Source organism: Mesoplodon densirostris, chromosome 16 (genome assembly GCF_025265405.1).
Source record: "Mesoplodon densirostris isolate mMesDen1 chromosome 16, mMesDen1 primary haplotype, whole genome shotgun sequence".
In the NCBI taxonomy this organism is placed as follows: Eukaryota; Metazoa; Chordata; class Mammalia; order Artiodactyla; family Ziphiidae; genus Mesoplodon; species Mesoplodon densirostris.
In genome coordinates, this window is record NC_082676.1 from 85,435,348 (window position 1) to 85,461,195 (window position 25,848).

The following is a 25,848-nucleotide window of genomic DNA, read 5'->3' on the forward strand; positions in this document are numbered from 1 at the left end:
GTCCAGAGCAGTTTTTCAGTTTTCGAAGCCCCCGTTAAAATGCAGATGAGCTGGTCAGAGTGCACTGGCCTTAATGGCCCACTCCAGTGGGCCGGAAGGGAACCGAGAGCTGGGGACGGCCGGGAGGATGAGGGCGGGCGTCTTGTAGGCAGCAGGGTTGAGCGGAGGGAAGGGCCCGGGTGGGGAGGGGGCAGGACTCCCACCACGAGCCTCAGTCCTGGCCGAGCACTCGGCGATGGGCTGGAGCCGGTGCAGCGGGCTTTCCCAGACCAGGCAGGTCTCGGGGGACCTGGGCTTGGGGAGGGTCCACATGGAGTGTGAGGCCTCACGGCGAGTATGAGACAGAACTGGAACTCAGCTGCTGCCGTCCTGAGGCCTGAGCCCATGACTTCCCGTGACTTCCGTTTCCTGGAGCACAGAACAGGGATTCCCTCTGACGCCTGTGGGGTTAAGTCCCGATGGTTCAGCGGAGCACAGGAGGCCCTAGAGAACCCGGCTCCATCGTGCCTTCCCTTGAAACACAGCACCAAAGCCCGGTAGCCGTCACACCTCCGAGCGTTTGCTCTGGCTGTACGTGATGTTTGCATAGTCGTCTCCCTGCCTTTTACTGGGGGAGTGAGGCAGGCGATAGATGGGCCCCAGGCTGAGCAGCTGGAGTTTGTCCCCTGTGGGGGGACAAGGGCAGAGAGAAGCTGAGCCCTGCCCAGATAAAAGATAAAGAGACCACGTATTTCTCATTCTTGAGGTCAAGGAGACCTGCCCTGACTACACATGTGCAGAAAGGCCCCTCGGAGGTCAAAAGGGATGGGGTGCCACCCCACAGCAGGTGATGTCAACCTACCCATAGGCCTCTTCACCAGAATCCACCTTGGCTAAGAGATGCGCGCGCACACATGGGAGGACTCCGAGATAAACCAAATACGGACTCAGAACCAGGCAAAGCTAGATGACTGGCTGAAGGAAACCCGGAAGAAATGCCCCATAGAAGTGATTCAAACTACCATGAGGGTGCAGCTCTCTCTCTGCGTCCACCCGTGTGAGTCCATTCACACATATCCTTTTTCCTCCTAATAAACACTTTACTCGTTTCACAACTTTCCATCTCTTTGTGGGAATTCATTTCTATAAAGCCGATGGGCCAGGGCCTTGTCCCTGGCCACTGGTCTAGTGGCCAGGATTCAGGACTCTCACTGTGGCAACCTGACTTCAATCTCTGGCCGGGGAACTGAAATGCTGCTTCAGGCCGCCGCAGGCCGAGGCCACCTGAGATCAGGAGGACCATTCTTCCTGTCACCTCCCACCTCCCTCTGGCCAGACTCAGCTGTTCCCCTCCGCTGGCTTCGCACTAATGCGCATAGAGCTCAATGAACTACATGGAAGCTCTTCAAGGTCTGGAATCTGTCCTGTTCACCTCAAGGTGCTCAGCACCCCAAGCCGGAGCTGGTCCTCTGCAGACAACAGAGCAAGTGGTGAGGAAAGGGACAAAGGCCAAGAGCTGTCCTGAAGAGGCCCCGCCGTCCTGCCCCCTCTGCCCAGGCAGCCGCAACACTCCTCTTGGGAAGGCGTCCTGTACAGCACTGAGTCCCCCCTCCCCCGAGTCCATCGTGCATGATGTGATCTGTCCCTTAGGACGTTTTCTCTGCTAGAAAACAGCCTCAAAATCCACTGCAGTCACACGAGGGGAAATGCATTTGAGTGACAGACTGTGTGACCCGCTGGAGGTTTCAGAACAGCCAGCTTTAATGTTGTGATCAATTCAGAGATGTGAATGCCCAGTATGAGCTGCACTCAGTGTGCACACAAAGCCACCGCTGTCTAGAATATACATGCAAATCCTTAGATTCCAAACAGCACTGGACCCGTGAAAGGCACAGATTGATCATCCTAAGAGGAATCAGATCTGACAGGCAGCCCATTCAAATGGGTCAACGGCCTTGAAATTACAGGCAGTGTTTTCATTTTTAAACAAATTACAAAAAAAAAAAAGTTTACAGGTGAAACATTTCATTTGGAATGCAAATCTATATTTAAATGTAGTTCCTTTGTTCTGCTCACTCTGATTTAGTAAATTACTCGTAATTTTAATTATACTTCAATTGCCTGGCAGTTGACAGGCATTTATTTCCACAATGCATCATCCTGACCACCTCCTGTTCAGGCTTCCTGGAATTAGTTTGTTCTGCTGGGGTCTGAAGGCGGACAGCTGACAGACACACATGCCAAGCGCCTTTGGTGCGGTTCTCGCCACTTCACAGAGTGTTCTAGCCGCAGCTGAGGGCTTGCAGCCCAGCGGCCAGAGGCGGGATGGCCGGGCTGACAGCCAGCACCTCGTCCACGGCCATGTATGCGGAGGCAGTGAGGTGACATAGCCCTGAGCCGCTGCCTTCACAGAAAAGGAGCTCACCTAGTTACTGGGCAGCCAGACCCCAAGCCGACACACAAAGCACAAACCTGGCAGCATTCAGCACAGCCCGAAGGACCCATCTGCTTTTGGTTGATCATGTTAGTGGAGGGTGGGAAACAGAAGCGCTCGGGACCTTGAATTTCCATTTTGAATGTTTCCCACCTCCCATCAGAGACCCAGATGGAAGTCAGGGCTGTCGAGGTCTAATGGGCCTTGGATCAGAGACCTTGCAGTGACGTCAGAGGTCACCTTTGACCTCCTGTTTTTATGGAGCAGGAAGCTGGAGCCAGAGAGGCCTCTGGGGATCAGAGTCACGCAATGGCAAACTGGGGCCTGCAGACTGAGCCCGGGCCCTGGTCCTCTCCTGGGGCTCCCTGCCCCTTTCCGTCCCGCCCTTTCTTCCTGTGCCAGTGCAGTGCACCTGGCTGAGATAAGCCCCCTCCACTCTCCAAGGCCACGTCCAGACCGTTATTTGTGCTTGGTTCCCGCTGATTCTGGATGTGATTCCGGCATTATCTAGACGATTATCATCAACCCAGAGGAAGACTCTCCTGCCCACACAGACCACAGAGGCCACTCCTAGGCAGACCTCAGCTGCCTGTGGCGCGAACCCAGACCACAGCCCTGCCCTCTGTCTGCCCTCCCCACGGCCTGCTGGCTGTAGGCACTGCCCCCGCCCAGGACGGCAGCCCCCATTCTGGACGCAGGAGCTTCCCTTGTTGGCCAGATGCTGTGCCCATGCTCATCACCGCCCTTGGCCCCTGCCCGTCGGTCTGTGTGCCTGCCCGGTCCAGCTCCAGCCCTGCTCCTGAATTAGCCCCCCGCGCCCTGGCTGGATCCCTTGCCCTCCGCTGGGCTCGCCCTCGGGCAGGGCAGCCTTCCTTGGCGGTTCTGCCCCTCGTTATTTCTGCCCTCAAGGCACCTCAGTGTTAGCGAAAATGATCCAGAAGTGGAAGTAAGGCAAAGAGAGGGCAGCAGGTGCTTTCAGTGTTGTGTTAGAGCGCTGTTGACAGCTCACCGAGGATCATTTGATTATTTAGGAGAAGGTTCCTTGGTTTGACTAAAGACTTGGAACTAACAAAGACACATGTCACCCTGTTGATGTTTTGTCTGGCTGGAATTAATTTCTGTACAAACGATAACCCGGTAGGACGTGAACCAGTCTTGCCACAGGAGCCTTGCTCTGTCTGCATCCTTCTCCAAAGCTCAGCCCGTCTGTGCTCTGGGCAGCCCCCTTGCCGCCCTGCTGGTCCCCTCAGTGCGCTGGGCACGAGTCCATTACACATGCCACGACAGTCCCACACTTCCTGTCTTGGAAGTTACACTCACCATTTCCCCGCACGGTGTGCAAGCCCGACTGGCGTGTCCCCTTTGTCCCACTCCACCCCGATCCGGGGCCCAGCAGGTGCCAGCTGACCACGTGGTCGCATGAACGGTTTTACCATGGGATTCTGGGGCCCTTACCTGCCACTGGATCAGAACAGACGAGGTGGTGTGTGGCGTCACAGAGACAGAGCTCGGAGGCTCCCCTGGAACTGATATACGAGAAAGAAGAAGGCAAGGATGAGGCGGTTCTGCCTGTGCTCGGCGGCCGCTTGGGCCAGCTCTCTCCCGGTCCCGGTCAGGAGGAAGGGCCAGGCCCAGCCCCCGAGAGCCGGGGAAAGCTGGCCAGCCAGCATCCAGCCTCCCTCTTCCCTGGGGATGCCCTGCCCCCACCCGCCAGCCTGGGTCCAGGAGAGAAGGAACCTAATCCCGGTCGGGCGATCACAGCTCACGTCCCTGACCTTCCCCCCAGGTGGACCCCCAAGACAGACACGCGAGTCTGGATCTCTCCACGGGGAGCTGCTCACACCAGAGGAGGTGCCCGGAGAGCCCCTGCGCTTCCCAGATCTCCCCGGGGGCCACCCCTCCCCCCAGAGTAGGAGCATGATTTTTTTGAGGTACTCAGGTCAGAGCGACTTCCGAACAGGACAAGTGATCAAGCCAGGCCACAGTGCCCTTGGCTTTAAACACGGACGTGACTGTCAGGGACGGAGGCTGACCTCCGGGGGCTGGAGGGACGTCGGCTCCGGGCTGGGTCTCGGTGGCGGCTCTGCCCTGCTCCCTGGGGGACAAGGTGACCCCTGCCCACAGCCCTGCCCTGCTCTCTGGAGCGTCTGCCATGCCCAGCAGGCCTTCCTGACACCCCTTCCCCACCTCCGCCCCCGCTGGGCCTGTGCGGCCCTGTCTCAGCAGTCGGACTGGCCTCCTTACGGCTGCCCCACGGTGACATCCTGACACCCGACACACGGTTAAGGTTCAGAAGTAGGCTTTGAGGAGAATGATTGAGGAGTTCTCCCCGCCCCACCCCGCCCCCAGGGTGTGTCTGGCACACCATCCCGACGTGGCCCCGGGTCCCTGCTCTGTGAGTCTCTCCTGCACCTGCCAGGCCTCCCCGTCCCGCCCAGGGACAGCTCTCTACCCTGCGCCCTCCGACCTCCTGCTGTTCTATCTTAAGACCCTGATCCAGCTTTCCTGATCACACAGGATTACAATTACGGGGCGGTCTCAGTACCCTAAACACTGTTATAAGGAAACGTTTATTAGCAAACCATCCCCAGGCTCCCAAGCCCCTTCCCCAGCACAAGGCTGCCCACCCCTGGAGTCAGTCTCTGCCTAGAGCTGGACTTTGAGAGGATGCAATGAAAACACAAGGCCGTTCCACGGCAAAGAGAAATCGCAAATCTCCGAAAAGGAAGATGACACGATAAAGGCATCCAAAGGAGTGATCTGAATATGAAAGGGGTGAGAGAGGCCGTCTTCTGACTGAGCCCGTGAGGGGCGGAGGGGGGCTGGAGGGGGCGCCCTGCTTCCACAGTCCTTCTCGAGACCCCCCCCAAACCAGCGTGCTGCATTTTCTTTCTTCTATCCATCAGTGCTCAGCTGAAGTGGAACCTTGGTTGTGTGAAACGTGGGGTTAAAGCGGGAGCCACAAAAGACAACCTCGGTGTCCCCAGGGCCAGGTCCCGCCCCTCCTCCCCGCAGGTAGGGCTGCAGGCTCCCGTGAGCTCGGTGGGCACGTCCCCGTCAGGGTCACCAGCGGGCCCTGGTGGCTTCTGCTCTGTTGCAAATAGTCTCTGCGTGCTCCTGAAGAGCTAGAAGGGTCCCCGGAACCCCTTAGCTGGTCCTTCAGGTCACTGGCGGCCTGGTGTTGGAGAAGCCGCTCTCCCAGGTTACAGAAAGAGCAGAGCTGAAGGTGGGGGGTCCCGGGGCGAGCGGGCGGACACGGGCTGGGTTGAGCCTCGTTCCCCTGCTGCGTTAACGGGGAGAGAGGGTGCTCGGGGCAGGTCTGGGGATTATCATAAAGCACCGCTGGGCGAGCTGCAGTCCGGGACCAGAGCCCAGCACTGTTACGCAGCAGCATTCCTTTCCAACCCAAGCACCCGCCTGTCTGCTGGGCGGACTTGAGGAGACCGTCTCCCAGCTCCCTTGAGCCTGGTTTGATTATCGATTGCCAAACAAACTCACAACGGATCTTCAGGCCCAATTCCTCTGAGCAGGACAGGGCGGGTGCAAAGCCACCTGGAGCTGTTAGGGGGTCTCACTTCCATCACTTAACTGTGCTTTTGTCAAGTGACAAAACTGGGTGGCTTGTGAATGAGAAAAATGGGGAAAACCTCTTAAAACGCAACTACCCCACGACATCTATCTTTAATGACCCTATCAATTATTCAGTCTCAGGGATGCTAATGGATGGTCGGTCGGGGTTTGGAAGCCAATCAAAGAAACCTCCTCCATTTGGAAGCCCTTGAAGTCTCGATTTACGGCCCTGGGCTGTACAGGAGCGCCCAGCTTCTGCTGCTAATTGAATTCCACTGCCCACGGCCACTGCCCCCACTCCCCGGGTTGACCCATTCCTGGCCCAAGATGAGAGTGGGTCTCTCTAGGAGCCAGGGTTCCGGGGCACAAAGGCGGCAGCGGGAAGCGGGCCCCCTTGCTCACCGTCCTGCAGCGTGGTTACCGCCTCTGTCTCCGCGCTGAAGTCGCTGTCCCCAATGTCATTGGTGGCCTTCAGGCGCAGCTTGTAGGAGGTGAAGGGCCTCAGCCTGAAACATGGAAGGGACCCGTGACCGCAGAGCCCTCCGCCTGTCCGCGGGCCCGGGTGGCCGCGAGGAGCGGGCATTCTGGGGCTGCGGCTGAATCTCGCCCGGCAGCAGCGAGCCGGGCGCCCGGGACTGTCTGGGGAGCAGCTCCCAGCACCCAGCCCTGGCTCACTGGCCGGTCTAGGGAGACAGGAGATTCCCGGGGCGGGGGGAGCCCAGAACTTCCCAGTAGGGGGAATGGAGCGCTTGCCTAGGGCTCCTGGGAAGGGACTACCACTTCCTGCACTCAGAGACACCTGTGCGCAGCAAATCGCTGCTCTCGGAGCAGTGCGGAGGACTTCCCGGGAGAAGCTGATCACACCGGCGCAGGCTCGGAGCATCGGAGCACGGGGAGCAGGCGCGCACCTCCTCCCGCAGCCCAGCGCTCCTCCGCGGAGCTCCGTGCCAGCCCCGCCGGGGCCTGGCTCCAGGGGCTGCCCCTGCCCCGCCCCCTCCCGCCGACGGAGCCTTGCTCGAGCAGCGCCGCCCCATCTAGGCCGCAGGGCGGCTCTGCAGGGTAGAGCCGTCACGATTCCTGTTTCACGGCGAGGGGACAGAGGCCCCCGCCCTCCGCCCAAGGACTGGTCAGTGGCTGGGGGTCGGAGGCCGGAAGAGGGGTCTCGCCCTGAAGTGACACTGCCTCCCACCTTAAGTAAGGCCAAGACAGTGTTGGCTGTCCATGTGAAACGATGTCCCCCTCGGCCCACGGATGAGACTTTCGGGACACGAACGCACTCCTTGGTGCCACCACTGCAGGCTTCCCCTCTCCCTTCCATCCTTCCTCCGTCTCATCCATCCATCCATCCTCCCACCCACCCAGACGGTCCGTGTGCCGAGCGCAGAGCCACACTGACGACTGAAGCTTCAGACAAACTCCGCCGTGTGGACGACACACAGACCTTAACCCGGTGCCCCGGCGGCACCTCCCTAGCTCAGCCCCGTTCAGCACCCGGCTGGCTGGCCGGCCGCTGTCACCGCCCTTCGGGTTTTACTTCCAGAGCAGCAGACGAGGGCCCTGCGTCCCCCCTTCCCTCCCAGCAGCGGCTGTGTCTCAGGCAGTGGCCCCGCTGTCCTCCCCGTTTCCCAGACCCGAAGATCCCAAGTGATTCTAGACGCTCCCTCCCCGTCCCTCGAGTCCAAACCATCCCGAAGTTTCCTCAACTTGGTCTAAGCACAGCCCTCCCTGCCTCAGACCAGCCCTTCCCCTGGCTCTGACCCAGCCTGTAGACCAGTGGTTTTCAAACTGAGCACTGAGGAACCCCTGAGACTCCGAGGGACCCTCTGGGCGTCCGGGGCCTCCATTCCCCCTGCATCAACCAACAGCAGCTCCACTTCCATCTGGTCTGTAACTGGTTCTGGGTGACACTTCGTTTAGAGAAAGGATTCTGCTTTTTGAAACACTGACAACCATTTTTGGAAACCAGGATCAGAAAAGTTTTCTCTGCCTCTGTTTTCAAATCGCCTCCTGCGTAAGACCGATGACAGCGGTCCTCTGTGAGCTGACACCTCGAGGGGCGCTCTTGCTTCCCAGCCCCCCAGAGCCGAGTGCACCCTGCTGCTTGCTAGTCCATCGGCGCCCCGATTCCACAGCCAGGAACAGCGCTGACGGCCAACGCTGCCTCGGCCCTGGCTTTAGTGGAGACGCTTCCGAAGTCCCACCCTGAAGGACGGTCTGGTTTTGGGGCGACACCCTTTATTCAGTTAAAACAGACAAGTAAGCTCCCATCTGTCCCCAGCTTCCCAGGAGGGATGTCACGAATGGCGGAGGTAACCACGTGTTTCCTCCCCCGGCCTCCATCTCACCCCGTCTCCCCATCTGGGTTGACAGCAGCGCCCACGCCGTGAGGCTGTTGCTGGGATGAGTTCTGGGGCGGAGGGGAGTCTGGCCCACAGCCGGCGCTCAGAACCGAGAAGTGGTCGTAGTGCTCTTGCCCTGCAGGTGTCAGCTTCACCAGCTTCAGGCGATGCCTGGCCCCTGCCCACTGTCCCCGACGCCCCGTTCATTTCCTCGTCTCCTCCATCACAATTTGTAAGTAACTGTTTCCTTGACAACTGTCTTCTTTACAAGACTCAGGACTCCTTGGGGACAGGGACCAAGGCCTCATTTATTGCCTTGTCCCCAGCACCAATGGCAGTGCCTGGCACCCAGGAGGTGCTCAGTGAATCCCCGCATAAGGAATGAACGGCTGGGGTGACATTATCTGTCACTGAAGTTTCTTGGGAGGGTTGAATGAGAGGACACATGAATATTAGCACAGGTCCGGCACACGGTAGGTGCCCTGGAAATGACCCTTGTGTTTATATGGAGCACTTTTATTATCTAGTGTGCTGCCATTTAGAACATAGCAGTGCATCTGATTTATTACATTATATTCAGTATGTCACTGTTATCTAATGGTTCCGGAAGCTGAGGCCAAAGGTCAAGCTCTTGAAGACCACCCTTTCTTTCCTGACCTCCGGGGTCTCCAGGAGGCGGGGGCACAGCAGCGGAGCAGTAAAGGATGTCTGATGGCTGGATGACATCTGATGACAGGTCTGTGACAGACGGGCTGGGACGAGGAGCCTGGGAAGCGGAGCTCCCGGCATCAGACCTGCGCTGTGCAGGCTCTCCCACTTCACGGGACCCATGACTGTCCCTGGGAGTCGCAGGGGACAGGAAGGCATCTGAGCTGCAGGACTTACCCTCTCAGTAGGAAGCCCTGCCAGGCGCCTGAAAACAGGCGAAGAGCGACTCGGAGGCCGTGAAGGGAGCGGCCATCGCCCTGGAGAGGTGACCACGGTCACCGTGTCCGCCTCCTGGTCTCCGTCCTCCGCAGGCACCTCATCTCTGCGGAGCTGCTCCTTTGGATTACTGGTCTACCTTCTACCCTGAGCACACCCTCATCGCCCCGTCCATCCCAGCCCCTCGCTCCCTCCGGGCTCGCCCCTGGGCACAACAGGACTTCACGACTGCCTGATAAATGAATAAGGAACAAGCCCTCCGATGTCCCCCAGTTCTGCCCTCTGTTCACTCTTCCAGGCCTCCTTGAGCCTCTGCTTTGGAGTCGGCCCCAAGCAGGAAGTTAAATTCTGGCCCTGCCACTCCTAACTGGGGCACGCCGTTTAATGTCTCTGAGTCTCACTCAGTTCATCTATGAAAACAGAGGTAATGATACCCACGCTTCCAGGGGAAGTTAAATGACACAACCCACCCCATGAAGTCTGGCAATCGGTCACACAGTAGGCGCTTAATACATTTTACTTTCTCTTTCCTGTCTTCCCAGAGGCTGCCGGAGAGGGCAGGTCCAGGGGAACAGCAGGGCCCACGGTTACTGGACACACAGCCGTCACCGGAGCCCACGCCATCCCTGCTCTGTCCTAAAGGGACATCCAGAACGTCCACGTGGCTCTGTGCTCAGAGCTCCTCTCTTCAGCTACACTGCATTTCTATGGGATGCAACCATCAACCAGAAACCGGTGATGCTGAAATAGGTCCCTCAGACCCAACCCCTCCCAGTGCTCTGGACCCACAGTCACCAAAGGTAGGTATAGGTACGAGATGTGGATCGTTAAACTTTTTGTTTTAAACTTTTGTTTAAATGTTTTATGTTTTTTTGGCCACTAGCAGACTTCGTGCAACTGGCAAAAGTCAAATGTAAAAAGAATGTTTAAAAAAAAAGAAGGAGTGGGGCTTCCCTGGTGGCGCAGTGGTTGGAAGTCCGCCTGCCGATGCAGGGGACACAGGTTCGTGCCCCGGTCTGGGAAGATCCCACATGCTGCAGAGTGGCTGGGCCCGTGAGCCATGGCCGCTGAGCCTGCGTGTCCAGAGCCTGTGCTCCGCAACGGGAGAGGCCACAACAGTGAGAGGCCCCCGTAACGCAAAAAAAAAAAAAAAAAAAAAAAAAGAAGGAGAATGTAGCTGTCAGGACGATGAGGCAGGAAGGGAGATGACCCGGTGGCAGTGTACAAGACGTCGCTTTCCCGGGATCCTGCCCGCGACATGTTTTCTACTGTGCGGGGCGGGGGGAACCATGTGTCCTGGTTCTGGCCCACTAGGAAACTGACAACAGTGTCTCCTGCACCAAATTAAACTGTCTGTCCTGAAACATGGACCTCTCCTTTCCAACGCAAAGTCCCAAGCACACCATTGGTCTGTTGGAGGCTCCATGACAGGAGAGGCAGTTGGATTTTATCGCTCTTCTTTCACATGTTTACACGAGGAGGTGGGGTTATTTATGACCGAGGGCACATTCTAACGAAGCCAGGCGCCCAGCGCACTGGAGCGTGCTGTACAAAGTAAGCTGGGCATCCTGGCCACGCTCGCCCGACCCCCAACCCCCAGGCGGCACAGGAGAATCCTGGCCCGGGGGGTGTGTCTGCAGCAGAGTGCCTTCCACTGCAGGGGGAGCTGTGCCTTGCGGGTCCCACGGCTGTCGTAAGGCTGGCGGGCTCCGCGGGGACAGGCTTTGACTATTCTGGGGGCCTTGTTACTTGGCCGTCCTTTCACTGCTGTTGGTCACTGAGGCAAATCTTCGACCCAGAGCTGAGAGGAACCACAGGATGGCTCCTCCAGCCCGTGTTTCGCTCCTCCAAGGTCCCATGGCCACTCAGGGGTAGATGGACTGCTGAGAGCTTGGGGTGTAGATGATACACACTGTTTGCTACATCTGGACCCATGTAAATTAGCTGGGTGCTGGTTTGCATCCGTGAAGCTTGGGGCTACAGGCCCAGGGAATGTCCGAAACACAAAGTGATCCCCTCCCCCATTCAGAGAAGCTGAGGCCCCTTCGCTGCTTAAGACACGTCTGCTGCCCCCGTCCTCGTCTGCACGACGGAAATAATAAAAAGTCTGGTCTGTTCCCCACAGGCCTCTCTCTCCACGTGGACGACTGGGGGACAACACGTGGGAATTGTTATGGAACTGACGGAGGGCTGGGTGATGCTGAGACGGTGATGGTGGCGATGACGATGACAGCAAGGGCGGCGGCGCGGGAGGCCTCCCCCCAGGTCGCCGTGGGGCGCGTCCCCACCGATGCCATCCCAGCCGCATCGTCCCACCACGAGGAGGGCTGCCGTGACTGCTACTAGTGCTCTAAACCCCTACTCGCCAGCAGACGGACCCGAACAAACGTCGCCTCTAAGGGGCAGGCAGTGACCTCGGCCCTTCCGGGGGCAGAACGTGTGCGTGGGGACCGTCCATCCCTCATCTTCAGACAGAGCTGAGAGCTTTCTGGGTCATGGGATGAGGGAGTCACTCAGACCAGGTCTATCACTTGGGGTCCCAGGAGGCCGCAGCTCTAAGTGGTGAGCTGCCTTCCTTCTGGGCCCGTGGCTGCCTCTGAAGGTCACCTCCAAAGGGGGCGCGCGTTCCGTGCGCCAAAGCAGAGCTGCCGGGAGGGCCCTGCGAGCCGCCCGCGCTGCTCCTGCTCATCCCGTCAGGGTGCAGGCCGGCCGCACAGCCTCCCGGGCGGGCAGCGGCAGTGGCCACCGCCGCCCGGAGCCGACAGCACCCGCCGTGGGCGCCAGCCTCACCCCCGTCGGTGCCGGGTCCTTGGACCAGGGGGCGTGGTCCCCTTCTCCTTCAGCCCCGCTGCTGGCACACGTAGGAGGGAGTGACAGATCAACGCTCCAACCCCAGCCCTGAGCTTCGCCTCCGGGGGTCTCTGAGGATGGCACGGCTCATGGCCTCTGCTCAGTGGACAGCAGACGGGCAGCCTTGCAAGGGGGAGGGCGGGGTGCCCAGGGAGGCCCACACGTGCTGCCTGCTGGCTGGGCAGGGCTGCAGGCAAGGTACCAGACCGACCTCTCACCCTGTTCCTCACCCGTGGAACTGGGATGGCAGTTCCCGGAGCGGTCGTGGCAATTCCACGAGCAGGTGGACGTGAATGCGGCACGGTACCCGGCACGGGGCTCGTTCTGAACGATGAGAGGACCTCGGTCCGCCTAGGAAGCCATGGTCCTGGCCTCCTCCGTCCTCCTGGGAGGTCCTGGCAGGGGTTCTAGCACCCACGGGACACAGTAGGACCCACTACTTAGTAGCCCCTCCCCAGCCCCGGAGCATGAGCCTGGCAGAAAGTGACAAGGCCAGGGCCGGGCGGGAGGTACAGTGAAGATGCCAAGGCGTCTCCCCAGGCTGCCGCCATCACCCTCCCAGGCGGAGTCTTCCACGTGGGCGGACGTGAGGACGCAGGGCCCGAGGCCACTTCCTAGACCTGCCCGTCTAGACTGTTCCATCTGTAGGATTCTGGCGGGCAACGTAACCCCGCCCAGCCCTAGTCTCCTTCACCGTAAGGAGGTGGGCGGCCGAGAGAAGGGGCCCAGGTGGGATCACGATGCAGCGGGTCCAGCTGCGGCCAGCGGTGCAGCCCCTCTCTCCTGCCCAGCAGTTCACCAGACAGCTGGCTCAGGGGGCGGGGCTCTGATCATGCCCCATCCGCCGTCACTAAGGAACGGCGGCCCCCAGGTGGAATCTGTCCACCTTGCTGACGCAGAGACGGCACAGAGAAGGGCCTCTCTCCGGCCTGTGACACGGTGACAGTGGCATGCTGGGCTGCCCTCCCCGCCGCCCCCAACTCCGTGCCGCTCGGGCACTGGGGAGCCTCAGTCCCCCTCCCGGGCTCAGGGCCCCACTGCCTGCTCATCTGTGCCTCGTCAGTCCCCGGGGCCTGTGGCGGGCAGACCATCCGTGCCAGGCCGCTCGGAAGGACTCTGGTGGGGAAGCGGCCCGAGTGGGCGTCTGCACCCGGACGCGGGATGCAAGGACTACCGGGTCCCGGCACAGCAGCGCTGACTACAAGAGGAGACATGGGCTTTCGGTGGCGCGTCTCTGCGTCCTGCACAGACTCCCTACTCAGTGGGCAGGAGCTGGCTGAGGAGGGCAGGGCCCCCATACCCCGGGGGAGGGTCCCCCTGGCCCTCTGCATACCTTTCAATGGCACAGGCTGTGGCCTCGTGGCTGATGGATGAGGAGTAGGTCTGCCACTGTCCCCGGGGCAGCTCGCGCAGCTGCACCGTGAAGTACCGGATGGGGGAGGCCCCGTCGCTGCCCGGGACCCACTGGAGCCACAGGCTGCGCGCGGTCACTTCCGCTTGGGGCACCAGGAGCTCCCTGGGGGGCGCCGGCCGCTCTGCAACCAAAAGAGGACAGATCAGGGACACGTGAGAGGCTCGCAGTGAAATTAAGCAGGGGAGGCACTGTGGCTGCCCAGAGAGCCGGTTGCACGGATTAGACGATCTGCAGACTGACTGTCCCTGGTTCCGCAGGGATGTGAGGGTCTCTGACTTCGGCCGGGGCCCAGCTTGGATCTGACTGGAGACCCCTGCTGGCTCTTGGAATGGTCCATCCTCAGAGCAGAGAAAGACAGGCAGACAGACAGACAGACTGGAGGTGAACCCACCCATGCTCCCCGACGGCACCGCCGTGTAAGGCATCTTGAATGACACCTGGGCGCCCCGAGCATCTCCAGGTTCCTTTGGACTCTCTCCCGCTTTCTGATCTTGGGATGAGTGCATCTTTAACACTAATCTCCTCTCCCTGGAAGTTGACCTGGGCCTGAAACTGTAAAGGCATGTGGAGCAGGGGTGCCTGGGGGCTGTCACTGGCCACTCCGTGCCTGCAGGGATGGGGACTGGGATGCGGGCAGCGGGGCCGGGACCTGGCTTCTGAGTGGGGCTCGTCTGCCCGTCGCCCTGTCTCCTCACCCCATTGATTTCAACAGAGAAGCTCCACAGAGGGAGGAATCATTCTTTCACTGTTTATCATGAAGAGTATCGATTCTGATTAGAAGGTGTGGCGTGAAATAAAGCAGCAATTGACTGCCGGCCCCAGGTGATGGGCGGCCGGGGGCCCTCGCATCTAACGTAATCAGCACCCTTCACTGAAGCACACACTTCGGCCGGGCGGCTTCTTCTCGCCCCCAGCAGCCTCAGTCCTGCCCCTGCTTCTCAGGCCCCTCCCGGGCCCACCGGAAGGGACAAAGCTCTCCCGGGCCCCCTCTCCCTGAGCCACGCGGATCGACGCCCTGCAGGCGCTGGCGGGGCGGCTGTTCCAGCTGTGGGACAGTGTGCAGGCGGGGGCACGTGGTGGGCAGGGGACAGGGCTGCCTCCTTAGGGGAGCTTATGTCAGTACTGGCACTCGGGTTTGGTTCAAGTCACATCAGAGCGTGAGCAAACCTCTTTCCCCCTCCTTCCGAGGGGCTGCATGGAGTCTAAGGAGGAGGGCAAGAAACAAGGCCTGCGGCTCTGAGCTGCCTGGGGGAGAAACTCAGCCCTGGCTGCTCCCCGCACCCTGAAAGTGCTGGCCTGACCGAGTCCCGGCGGGGAGAACCTGCAGGAAGCTCTGGTATCCCTGGGGAGGAGGAGAGCTCTCTATCTTTGGACCTGGGAGGATGAGACCTGAGAGCCCAGCCTGGGGCGAGTGTTGGGCTGTGACACCCGCTGTGCGTCCAGCTCCAGGTAGGCTCAGCAGTGCCTAAGGAACGCGCAGTTCGAGCGGCCACCCTCCCCAGGCACGAGCGACCTCCCCTCCCCCGGCCCAGCAGGGAATTGGGCCTCCCGGTCTTACCTCTCTTCTCGGTGGTGATGACGGTGGCCTCCAGCGGCTCCCCCCAGCCCTGCCTGGTCTTGGCCGACAGCCGGAAGACGTATGCGGACTCCGGGGCCAGCTCAGTGGCCGTGAACTGCCTCACGGTGGCGCCGACCTCCACGGTGGTGAACGTGTTAGGGCTGCTGCTGGCCAGGCGGTAGGCGATCTGGTACCCTGTGTGGGGGCATGAGGGCTGCTGGTCAGCTGAGCCCTCACTCACGGGGCAGCCCCCAGTCCCGCCACCCGGGAAACCCTACAGAGCCACGTGTTTCTGTGCTGTTTCCCTCTCCCAGGCCAGCATCTGAGCAGCAGGCTGGGTCTCTTGGGAGCGAATTCAGGCTCAGTGATGAAGGGAGGGCCTCGGGGCGCCAAGTCCCCTCTTCTTCCTTCACGGAACTAGATGTGAAAACAGCTTCCTCTTCCCTATGGTTCTCGGAGCCCGGAGGACCCAGGGAGCAGCGTGGATGGCGGCCGCTTTCTCTGTCCCTGCCCCTCCGCCCGCCTTCCAGTGGCCCTGCCTTCAGCCCCCAAGTCTCTTCTTTCCTGGAGCGCCCTTCTCCCTGGAGCGGGCTGCCCCGGAGGCTCTCACACCTGTGCTCAGACCACGTCTGTCTGTCTGTCTGCACACCCCGCTTCCTCCCGCCAGCCCAGCGCTCCCGCCCCTCCCAGAAGCCCCACCCCTGCGGCTCTGAGCCGGGGGCTCCCCTGAAACAGCTCGTCCCACTGTCGAGGAAGCAGAAGGGAGTACATCAGCTCGGGGCCAGGCCCCGCCTCTGACCGTCTCTCAAAGTGCCCTGATCATCAAGGGTTCATGGTTGATCGGGCTTCATTAAGGACCAGGCCTCCCCCACCAGGCCCCTACTGGGGCCCCTCTGCCCACATCTGAAGAGGCACAGCGGACTTTCAGACCCGGCCCGAGCCTCCTGGGCTTCCAGACAACTGCGGTCCAGCCGCTGAGTCCCGCACTAAGACCAGAAGTGGCGGTGCCGTGACCTCCACACTGCTAATGACAGCCAAGCCACTCAGTTCAACAGGGACCCTCAGGGGACCAGGCCAGCAGCGCCAAACCCAGCTCTGCCTTCGCAGGGCGTCCCGTGGGTGTGACGGCCCCTGTGGAGATGGGCTGCTGGCCCTCGGGACAGGCCCTCCGGGCCTCAAGCAGCTTGCGTCTCCGTGGCCTCCCTGCCCCGGGTGGGCATCTCTGCTCCTTCGGGCATCTCCTTGGGCTCCTTTGGTCCTCCCACTCGCACAGCCTTTGGCCCCATCAGTGGCCAAGCTTCCTGGCACCTGCCCGCCTGCATAAGGAGCCTCAGCCTGCCCGCTATGTGGGAGGCCAGGAGGATGATCCCATGGGGTCAGACGCAGAGTGTGCCCTAGCACTCAGCCCCTAACCACTGCGGGTCACTACCATGGCCATGCAGATGGGGGCCGGCAGCCCAGCCCTGTCCACAGTGACCACCGTCACAGCGTGTTTGCAGGACCCTGGACAGGCTCTGACAGCTCTGTTCTGCCTCCGATGGTCATCCTCCCCACCGTGGCGGCCAGCTGTCCCGGGGTGTCCTGCTGGATACCTGTCCTTTCCCATCCACTGACCGACGACCGGGGGCTCTTCTCCTGGACCTCCCCTAGCACCTCCCTCGCCCTTGCCTGGTCCTCGGGGAGGGGGCACCTGGAGCTCGGGTGCATCGGGAGCCCAAGCCCAAGCTCTGAGACTCCCGGACACCTAGTGTTCTGAAAATGAGGGCCATGTGGTCAGTGTGGCCACCGCAGCAGAGCCCTCCTGCTGCCCGCCTGCTGGTGCTCTCCTCCTGAGCCTCCTGAGGTCCTGCCAGGGAGCAGCAGAGCTCAGAGAGGTCAGCAGTCTGCCTGAGGTCACACAGAAAGTCACCAGCAGAGCTGGCCTGAGCCCTGCGTCTGTCCGGCTCCAAAGCCTTCACTCTCCACGGAGTCACACTGTCCCGAGAAGCGAAAGCATCCACCTCAGGCTCCCAGCAAAGGGAGTGGGGCCCTTGGCGTCCTGCCCCACGAGGAGCATGTCTCCCAGGGACGACGGTGGCCGGGCAGCCACAAGATGCAGGAGCTTGTGTCCGGGCTCCGCTCCAGGCTCCAGGAGAACGTGCCACCCCCTGTAGCCCGCTGTTGGCCTTGCTGCTCATTTCTGCGTCACCGCTAACACCTCTGCGGTGGGCATCTGCTTTGTCAGAGTCGGTTTCCCTTCCGATCCCCGGTCCTTCTGGTCCTCACCCCAGCTAGTCCCAGATGATGCGGTGAACTCGGTCCCCCGACTTCCGACAGCACCCGCTGGCTCCACACCGTGACCGTGGTGGAAGCACGAGACTCCCGTGCTGCTTGCCTCCCCCTTGTCTGTCACACCATCCGTCCTGATTCCCTGGCCTGGGCCTTTACACTTTAGATCCATTTCTCTCTGTTATTTGATGTATTAAGCCCCAGCTCTCTTCTGAAACTCACCCACTGCTACGAGAGTGATGTAGACCCACGTTTTTACACCAGCTCTAGCCTCAGTACATCTACGCCGGCTTTTAGGTGTCATTATTATTTTTATGTTGTCAGGATTTGCAGGTGAAAAGTGACGCCCATGTTTGGCAGATTTCGAGGGGCACAGGGGGAGATCGGACGGCCTGGAGGCAGCCTCTGTCCGAGGGCGGCGTGGTCCGCATGGGCACGTGGTTCATCCACAGAGGCTACAGCAAGCCTCACGGGGGACTGGGGACCTCTAGGTCCCCCTGGCCACTGGAGGAAAGTCTGCCTGTGCCCCGTACGAAAGCAACTGACCAACGTCATTATCACACGCACATTCCCAAACTACAGCAAGGAACTGAGGAAAGGTATCTTGTACAGACAAACCAAACTTCACAATCCAGCACAAAGACTACACAGGCAGACACAGACCACCAACAAGAACATGATCAAACACAATACTTTAAAACCCTCAAGAGGGAGGTGTGGCCCAGGGTGAGTGTGTACGGCCATTCGAATACCACTCCTAGTGATGAAGAGATGCCAACCCTCCCCAAAGAACAAGGAAGTAACTTTGCGTTAAAAACAGATGAATGTATGTATGTCTGAGACCCGGGCCCTGTCTGCGTACACACTGAATTTCTGCGTAGGATTGAGCTGACCAGGTTTCTTTTTCAGAGTGTGAGACAGCGTGCCTACAGCTGAGACGGCGGGAGGCGCAGAAACCGCCTGACCAGCACGCCCAGGCACCTGGAACACCAGGCGGCCGCTGGCGTGTGGTTAACACTCGGCGTCCCGGGGGCCCCCGACACCCGTCAGGGAGCTCCCCTCACGACCCCCACCAGCCAGCGTTCGGTCCCTTAACATGTCTCTTCGTATTTCGGAGAGTCATGTGTGTGAGTGATTAAGACTCCTCATTAATTCAAATCACCTTTCACCTAGTAAGCCTGAATTAATGAGGATTTATACACTTTTAGGAACAGGACATGATTACAGATGAGCTTTCTGTATCCTTTATGATGTTTCATCTCTTCTCAGATTATCTGCCACTGGAATTAAAAATCCTGGGATGGGGCTTCCCTGGTGGCTCAGTGGTTGAGAGTCCACCTGATGATGCAGGGGACACGGGTTCGTGCCCCGGTCCGGGAAGATCCCACATGCCGCGGAGCGGCTGGGCCCATGAGCCATGGCCGCTGAGCCTGAGCGTCCGGAGCCTGTGCTCCACAACGGGAGAGGCCACAACAGTGAGAGGCCCGTGTACCGCAAAAAAAAAAAAAAAATCCTGGGATGAAACTCAGATTTTGTTCAAAGGCACATATATCTTTGTGAGCTGGGATTTGGGGACGAAATTGGAACCTGTCTCCCTGAAGGTCCTCCCCTCCCTTCCCCTTCCTGGGCTGGCTCAGGTCTGCTCTCCATCAAAGGCACCACCTCTGCCCTGCCCCACCCCCAGAGCACGGCGCTAGGGTGACCCTTGACCTCGCCTCCCCGTGGGCGGTTCCTTCACATGGTCCCTCGCTCACTCCCTGTCCTGTCTCTTGCCTGCCTCCTCGCCATCCTGGCACTGGATGGCGTGTTGTATGCTTCTAGATGGTCTCTTGTCTGTCTGTCTGTCTCTCAGAAGCCCCTGACCACGCAGCAGGATGTCGTCAGGAGACCCGGGTCCTAACCCAGCCTAGCTTTTCTCACCTCGGGCAAGTTTCAACTCTCGACTTTTTGTTTCTAGCTACGAATAAAGAAAAACAGGGCCTCCCTGGTGGCGCAAGTGGTTGAGAGTCCGCCTGCCGATGCAGGGGATACGGGTTCGTGCCCCGGTCTGGGAGGATCCCATATGCCGCGGAGCGGCTGGGCCCGTGAGCCATGGCCGCTGAGCCTGCGCGTCCGGAGCCTGCGCGTCCGGAGCCTGTGCTCCGCGACGGGGGAGGCCACAACAGTGAGAGGCCCGCATACCGCAAAAAAAAAAAAAAAGAAAAGAAAAACATCAGCCCCCACTCATCAGGGCCCCAGGCGCGTCACTCCTACCACGTGCAGATCTCGCAGTGGTCTATGGTCCACGGTCCACGGGGCACATGACAGCGTCTCCGTGTCACACCCAAGGAGGGGGGCGCGGGGCACCCAGTAAACAGGACAGAGCTCCCTCCTGCTGTAAAATGACAGGATCCTGATGACGTCAAGGAAAGGGGCACAAAATAGAAAACAACTTGGCCACTCAGCAGGATATTTTCAGGGTGGCTGTGGAGAAGCATCTAGACGCAGCGAGAGGCTTGCTGCCCGGCCAGAGGCTGGACTCAAGCACGAACCTCCATGGGCGACGTTCCATTTGGAGGGGACGCATTGTTTCAGAAAGCAGCCGAAGAGATGTGCCTGGAAGAGCCTCGGGGTGCCTGTGCAGGGAGGGGCTCAGGTGAGGGCCGGGTCAGGTCCCCTGTGGCAGGGCCTGGAGCCAAAGCCACCCCGTCTGAGGGGGGAACAGACAGGCAGCAAGGAGCAGGCGGGCTCACCCACGGCTGCGGAGACCAGCCTTCGGCCCGGCCGCAGCCAGGGCGCTGTGCAGGCTGTAAAGGCAGGACACGAGGACAGTAAGGTGTGCAGAGGGACAGCAAAGTGACACAAAGGATAGATGCCCTGAACATCCCAGTCCACAGGCCCGCTGTGGGTCACCGAGGCCAAGCTGCCAGGAGGTGAGCACTGAGCTCGCAAGCAGGGTGGGCAGGTGGGAGGGGCTGGGGCTCTGCCCCACACGAGATGCTTCCCATTCGATGGGTATTTCTGCCTGAGCCCCGAGGGCTCCCGTCTACCCAGAGAACTGCATGAAATCTGGGCTGTTCCATCTGATCCAGGTCCCACATGGAGCCACTGGGAGAAAATTCCTCGGCCCGAGGGATATATTTGTATCTTCCTGTTATTTGTCCTAAAAGAGAGACAATATCCCTACTGTCCCCATCCTGTGGTGTGTTGATAAAGATGAATACCCGCATCTCACCTTGACACGGACGTGAAGAACAGCAGAAGAGAGGCTTCTCTACAGAAACGGCCAAGAGAAACAGGCGAGCGCGGGCTCGCACGTCAGGAACAAGGATGGCGCTTGCGGGACAAGGCTCGTTATGTGACTCTGGGTCCAGGAAGCTCAGAAACACGAGCTGAATCTCAGCAATGTGAGGTTAGAGGCCGCAGCCACGCAAGGAAGGAACAGGGGGCAGGATCCACGGCGGGAGGACAGGTGCCCAGAGCAGCCGCCCTTGAAGGTCATGGTGCATCGCGGTGACACGGGCATTTGGAGAAGCCAGGCCACGTACGAGCCGCGGGGCCCCACGGCGAAGATGGAAACTGTGGGTGAGAGAAGCCTGAGCAGCTCCGAAGTGCCTGGGAGATGAGGAGATGTGGCTCGTCTAGAAAATCAGGACCCAAAGAGGTCGGGGCTCCAAGCAGGAGGCAGGTTCCGGGCCACCTGCGGGGGAGGCGCAAACAGGAGAGTCTGAGAGATGCCGCTGAGGACAGGAGGCCTTCGCGGGGGGCCGGCGGGGGGTCTCGGCTGCCTCGGTTCAATGATCTGGCTGTCGAAGGGTCCCAGAATTATTCTGAGAGAATCGTGTAGACATTTTAGGTGGTGGCAGGCTTTTATAAAGACTGGATGCTTCCTGGGCAAACAAAAGGCGTCGACCTGAGAGTCGCCTGTGTGGTGACCATCCCTGGGGCCTCGAGGCCGAGGCCACGAGAGGGGTCCGATGCTGCCGACCCCTCTGCAGGCACTGTCGGGGGGTGTGGCTGGTGACAGCCCCACCAACGCCCATTCCTGGTTCTCGGAACCCACAGCAGCTGAGTCTCCCTGTGGGCCAGCATCAGCCTAGTCCAGATGCCACCTGGCTTGCTGGTTCTATGGCTTATCCGTTTGAGGGCTGGGGGCTGACAAGTGCAACAGTGGAGGAAACGATGCATTTGCGAACTCGGATCATACTCAGTCGAGCCCCTAATTCCCAGCAGAGTTCTCGCACACCCTTGTGTGACAAGCTAAAGGTCAAGGTTCAGCCCTCGTGGGCAAGCTGACTTCTAACTGGGTGTGGGGGGGGATCTGGCGTGTCTGGCAGGGCAGACCCGCGTGGGTTTGAAGACCACATGCGTCACTTGAGTGTGACAGCATTTAAGGGATTGTGGAGCAGTTGGCGAGTGGGGGAGGGGTGGCCACTCTCCGGTGGCTCCCACCACGCCCCCCAAAGGAAGGCTCTGAATGCTGCCAGCTCTGCCTGATAAAATATTTACACAAATAAACAAGTGTTTTTCCTTCTAGGCGCCTCCAGTGTTTCACGCTGTTAATCTCTTTTGGAAATGCAAGAACACGTTTTGGTATAGGTTACAAAAGCACTCGCTTCAGAGGTGGTTATATACTCAGAAGGCCACGCCGCCGGAGTGGGAACACTGATTCAAGGCCCCTGGATGCAAAGTGAGTCTGGAAGAAAGATGTTTTCCTTTGTCCCCTGTGGACACCAGTCTGAATCTTTAGAAATTGTTTGCCCGTCTTTCCTACGGCATCTACCATTTAGTGCGCTGGCTGTAATGATATCCAGGTGACAGGTTACCCAAGACAGTGTTCGTTACAATGACCACTCAACGCCAGTACAGCCACAGAGGCTCAAGTGTGATGTCTCCCACCTTGGAGGGACACGGAGCACTGTTTCACTTAGCCTCTGGCCACGGTTGGAACCGTCAAAGGATTACAGTACGACCCCCTCCTTACCTGGAGTTTTGTGATTTTTCAGTGACCCCCAGGGACTACAGATCCACACCGAAACTTCTCAGTGTCTCGGGGGCGTCCTGTAACCTGGCCCCATGCTGCCTTCCAGCATAAACCCTCCCTTCCAGCCGCCAGGGTGGCAGAGAGCAAAGCTGTGCAACACGCCTTTGGTGGGTACGGAGAAATACTGAGTGTAAATACACAGTGACGCAGAACGCTCCCCGGTCCAAGAGAAGGGGTGAGATACCGAATGGCCACAGCGTTCCAGCTGGCGCTGACCAGGCACTTGCTGGGAGGCTGGCCCTGTTCTGGGTTCTCTGTGCACCGCGTACTGGCCCTACCAGGGAGGTACACGCCGCCCCCCTGGAGGGTGGGGAAGCCCAGGCACACAGGGACTAAGTGACTGGCGGGAATTTACTTGCCGAGGTCGGCGCCTGGCCACGTGGCTGCGGGGTTGCCCCCTCCACCCAGCCTGTCCGCCACGCAGGGTTTAAAACACAAGGTCCTATTGTACAGCACAGGAAACTATATTCAATATCCTGTAATAAACCATAATAGAAAGGAAAAAATAATAATAAACACGATATTAAGTAAAGGAAACCTTCTAAGTGCACCGTTGAACTGGCAAGAGAGAAGGAGAAATGATAGGGATTGGAAAGGAAATGGGAACAGCATTTCAGAGACGTCAGGATGCCCAGGGCAGCCCAGGGACAAACGAACAAGGACGGCCCAGCTCATCTGCTGTCGGGAAAATCCAGCATAAAACCCCAAGGAGACACCAGTGAGCCTTCCAGGATGGCACAAAACATTAAAGTCTGCGTCTACCAAGTGTTGGCAAAGGTGTGTCAGGTGACGGGGACCCACGTGCCTGCTGATGGGAGTGCGAACTGGCGTTACCACTTAGGAAAACAGTCTGGCGTCATTGCGTCAAGTTGAAAATGTGCAAATGCTATGACCCAAGGAGGCTGTGCCTAGGTGTGCATAGGTGCCCCAGGAGGGGAGCCTCCAAGTGTCCATGTCAGAGAACATGAGCTGCTGTACGCAGGACTGGACCACTGAACCACCGGGGAGCATGCTGATGCCGCCATAGAGACAAGTAAGCTTCACAAGGTTGAAAGAAAAAGCAAGTCACAGAAAAATATATAACAGGAACTTATACAAAGTGCATAGCGTGCAACGCTAATGTTAAGTTGTTTGGGCTTCAATATAACACTAGTACAATCATAAAGGAAAAGAAAGCAATGACAAACACAAAATTCAGGGGCGTGTCTACCTCCTGCTGGGGTTTCAACAGTACTGGTGGCGTTCTACGTCTTAAACTGGGCGCAGGGACATCTGTGTCTTTTTATTATTCACTATAACATAAATACACTAGCATGAAGAGATTCCTTTGTAAATATGAACTATTTTATAGTTCAAATACTAAAAATGACTGGGAGAAAAAAGTTGACATTATTTTTAGGTGGTGGAATTGTGGGTGATTTCCATTTTTTTCTTATTACTTTTGTGAATTTTATTTAAGAATTTTATAGTGAATATGTTATTTTTATTTTATAGTTGTCCTTTTTTTTTTTTTTTTTGTGGTACGCGGGCCTCTCACTGCTGTGGCCTCTCCCGTTGCGGAGCACAGGCTCCGGACGCGCAGGCCCAGCGGCCATGGCTCATGGACCCAGCTGGAGCGGCACGTGGGATCCTCCCAGACCGGGGCACGAACCCGCGTCCCCTGCATCGGCAGGCGGACTCCCAACCACTGTGCCACCAGGGAAGCCCCTATAGTTGTCCTTTTTAAATTATAAAGTATTTCAAACATGCAGAAAAATACTTGGAATAATATAGATCACACACCCATGTATTCATCACACACTGAACAAATCTTGAGATTTTGCCAAATTTTTATGGTTTTTGTTTTCATTTTAAGAGAGAAAATATGATAGAAAAAAGTTGAAGCTATTCTGGTGGTCTTATTGGATCCTTTTCCTCAAAGGTAACCCCTATTCCCAACTTATTGCAAATTCCTGCCAAGTTTTTACACTTTTACTATATACATGTAGCCATAAGTGATACATGGTAATGTCTGTGGAGTGCTTAAATGTACAGAGACATGCTTAAGCTGGATATATTCTTCTGCAACTTGCTTTTCTTCACTCAACAGATGTTTGTGAGACTTATTCATGTTGACACAGCTAGGTCTTGTTCGTTACTTTAATTGCTACCGTGATTTCTGCTGTAATGAACAGCCCACAATTCACCTTTTCATTGCCTTCTTGATGGACATTTGGATTGCTTCCAGTTCTTTCTTTTTTAAACTTCTCTGTTCTTTAACGCAGCTCTGCAGTGGACCTCCTGGTGCGTTTCTTCCTGGGAACAGGCGTGCGGATCTCTCCAGGGTCAAGACCCGGAGGTAGAGCGGCTGGGGCACGGGGTGCGCCCACGCCCGGATCGCCCCGCCGCAGCTGCGCCAGGTCACGCTCCCAACAGGAGTGCGTGACGCTGCATCCCCAAGTCCTCCCCTCGGCTGGGGATCGTCAGACTGTCTGTGGTTCTAAACTGGATGAATGTGAAACGCTACCCAAAGTATCTGCATTATCTGCATTGTACACGTGCTTTTACGATCAGAAAAGCTGATGTTGAAGACACCCTTAAAAGCAGGTGACACGATTCTAAAGTGAGCCGCCGGTCTCCTGTGGACGGAGGATTCATGCTGTGACTGTGAGTGCAGGTGCTTTGGCAGTAAAGAGAAGAGCCCAGCGCAGGTCGGGATGGGCGAGGGGGTAAAGCCGCAAGCAGAGATGCCACCTGACGTGACTGTCAAAGGAACAGCAGTGGCCCGGGGTAGGGGGTCTCTCCTGGCAAAGAACCAGGCAAGTACCACGGCTCAGAGCTGGTTGGGGCCGGAACCTCAGCGTGTGGGCAGGGAAGCCCCCGGATGAGCAGTTCAAAGTCAGGGCAACAAAACCAGAGCACACGGCTGTCTACGCGAAGAGGGAATCCCACGTGAAGGGCACACTTGCCTTCTGCACATCCCCGTGGAGTCCTGCTGTCAGAACTAATTCTTATTGGCCTAGGAAAGCTGCGGAGAGCTCAGAGATGATCCCAGCATCGGGACGAGCCGGGGTATCAGCAGAGGTGGTGGCGGGGGCCTGGGGCAGCAGGGCCTCCTTCCCCAGCAGCCGGGGCCCCCGATCCCCACAGAGAACGCTGCTCTGGACGGCTCCTAGGGCCGGAAGTCACGGGTGGAATGTCACATCTTGTGCTCTGAAAATGTTTCCTGTTCCACAGCGTGCTGGGGCATCCCCTGGGTCAACAGACGGTTCGTCCTGCTTGTTGCAGGAAAGGCTGTAGGCTGGGCACTGAGTCGGGGGCAGGCCCTGCCGGCATGCGGGCTCCAGGAAGCCTGGCGAGTGGCAGCCAGCTCCGCAGACCGTGGCTGCCCCAGGGCCTGAGACCGGCCTGCAACGGTCCCTCAGCCGGACGGGATCCGAAACGCACACTGCAACAGAGCCTTCTCCGGCTGTTTATCGTGATTTTAATAGCGAGAACCTGCAGTTCCAG

At 58.6% G+C, this 25,848-nt stretch overlaps 1 protein-coding gene across 1 annotated transcript in view; it reads right to left on the reverse strand.

Annotated features, from left to right (window-relative positions):
- The window catches only part of SDK1 (sidekick cell adhesion molecule 1), an 831,209-nt gene that overhangs the window by 71,633 nt on the left and 733,728 nt on the right, over nucleotides 1–25,848 (reverse strand). Inside the window, exons 29-32 of the mRNA XM_060079272.1 lie at nucleotides 15,069–15,263; nucleotides 13,430–13,631; nucleotides 6,386–6,489; nucleotides 3,869–3,939 (exon numbers count right to left, since the gene is read on the reverse strand). Coding sequence (XP_059935255.1) covers nucleotides 3,869–3,939; nucleotides 6,386–6,489; nucleotides 13,430–13,631; nucleotides 15,069–15,263 — 572 coding nt within the window. The remainder of the gene's footprint in view (nucleotides 1–3,868; nucleotides 3,940–6,385; nucleotides 6,490–13,429; nucleotides 13,632–15,068; nucleotides 15,264–25,848) is intronic.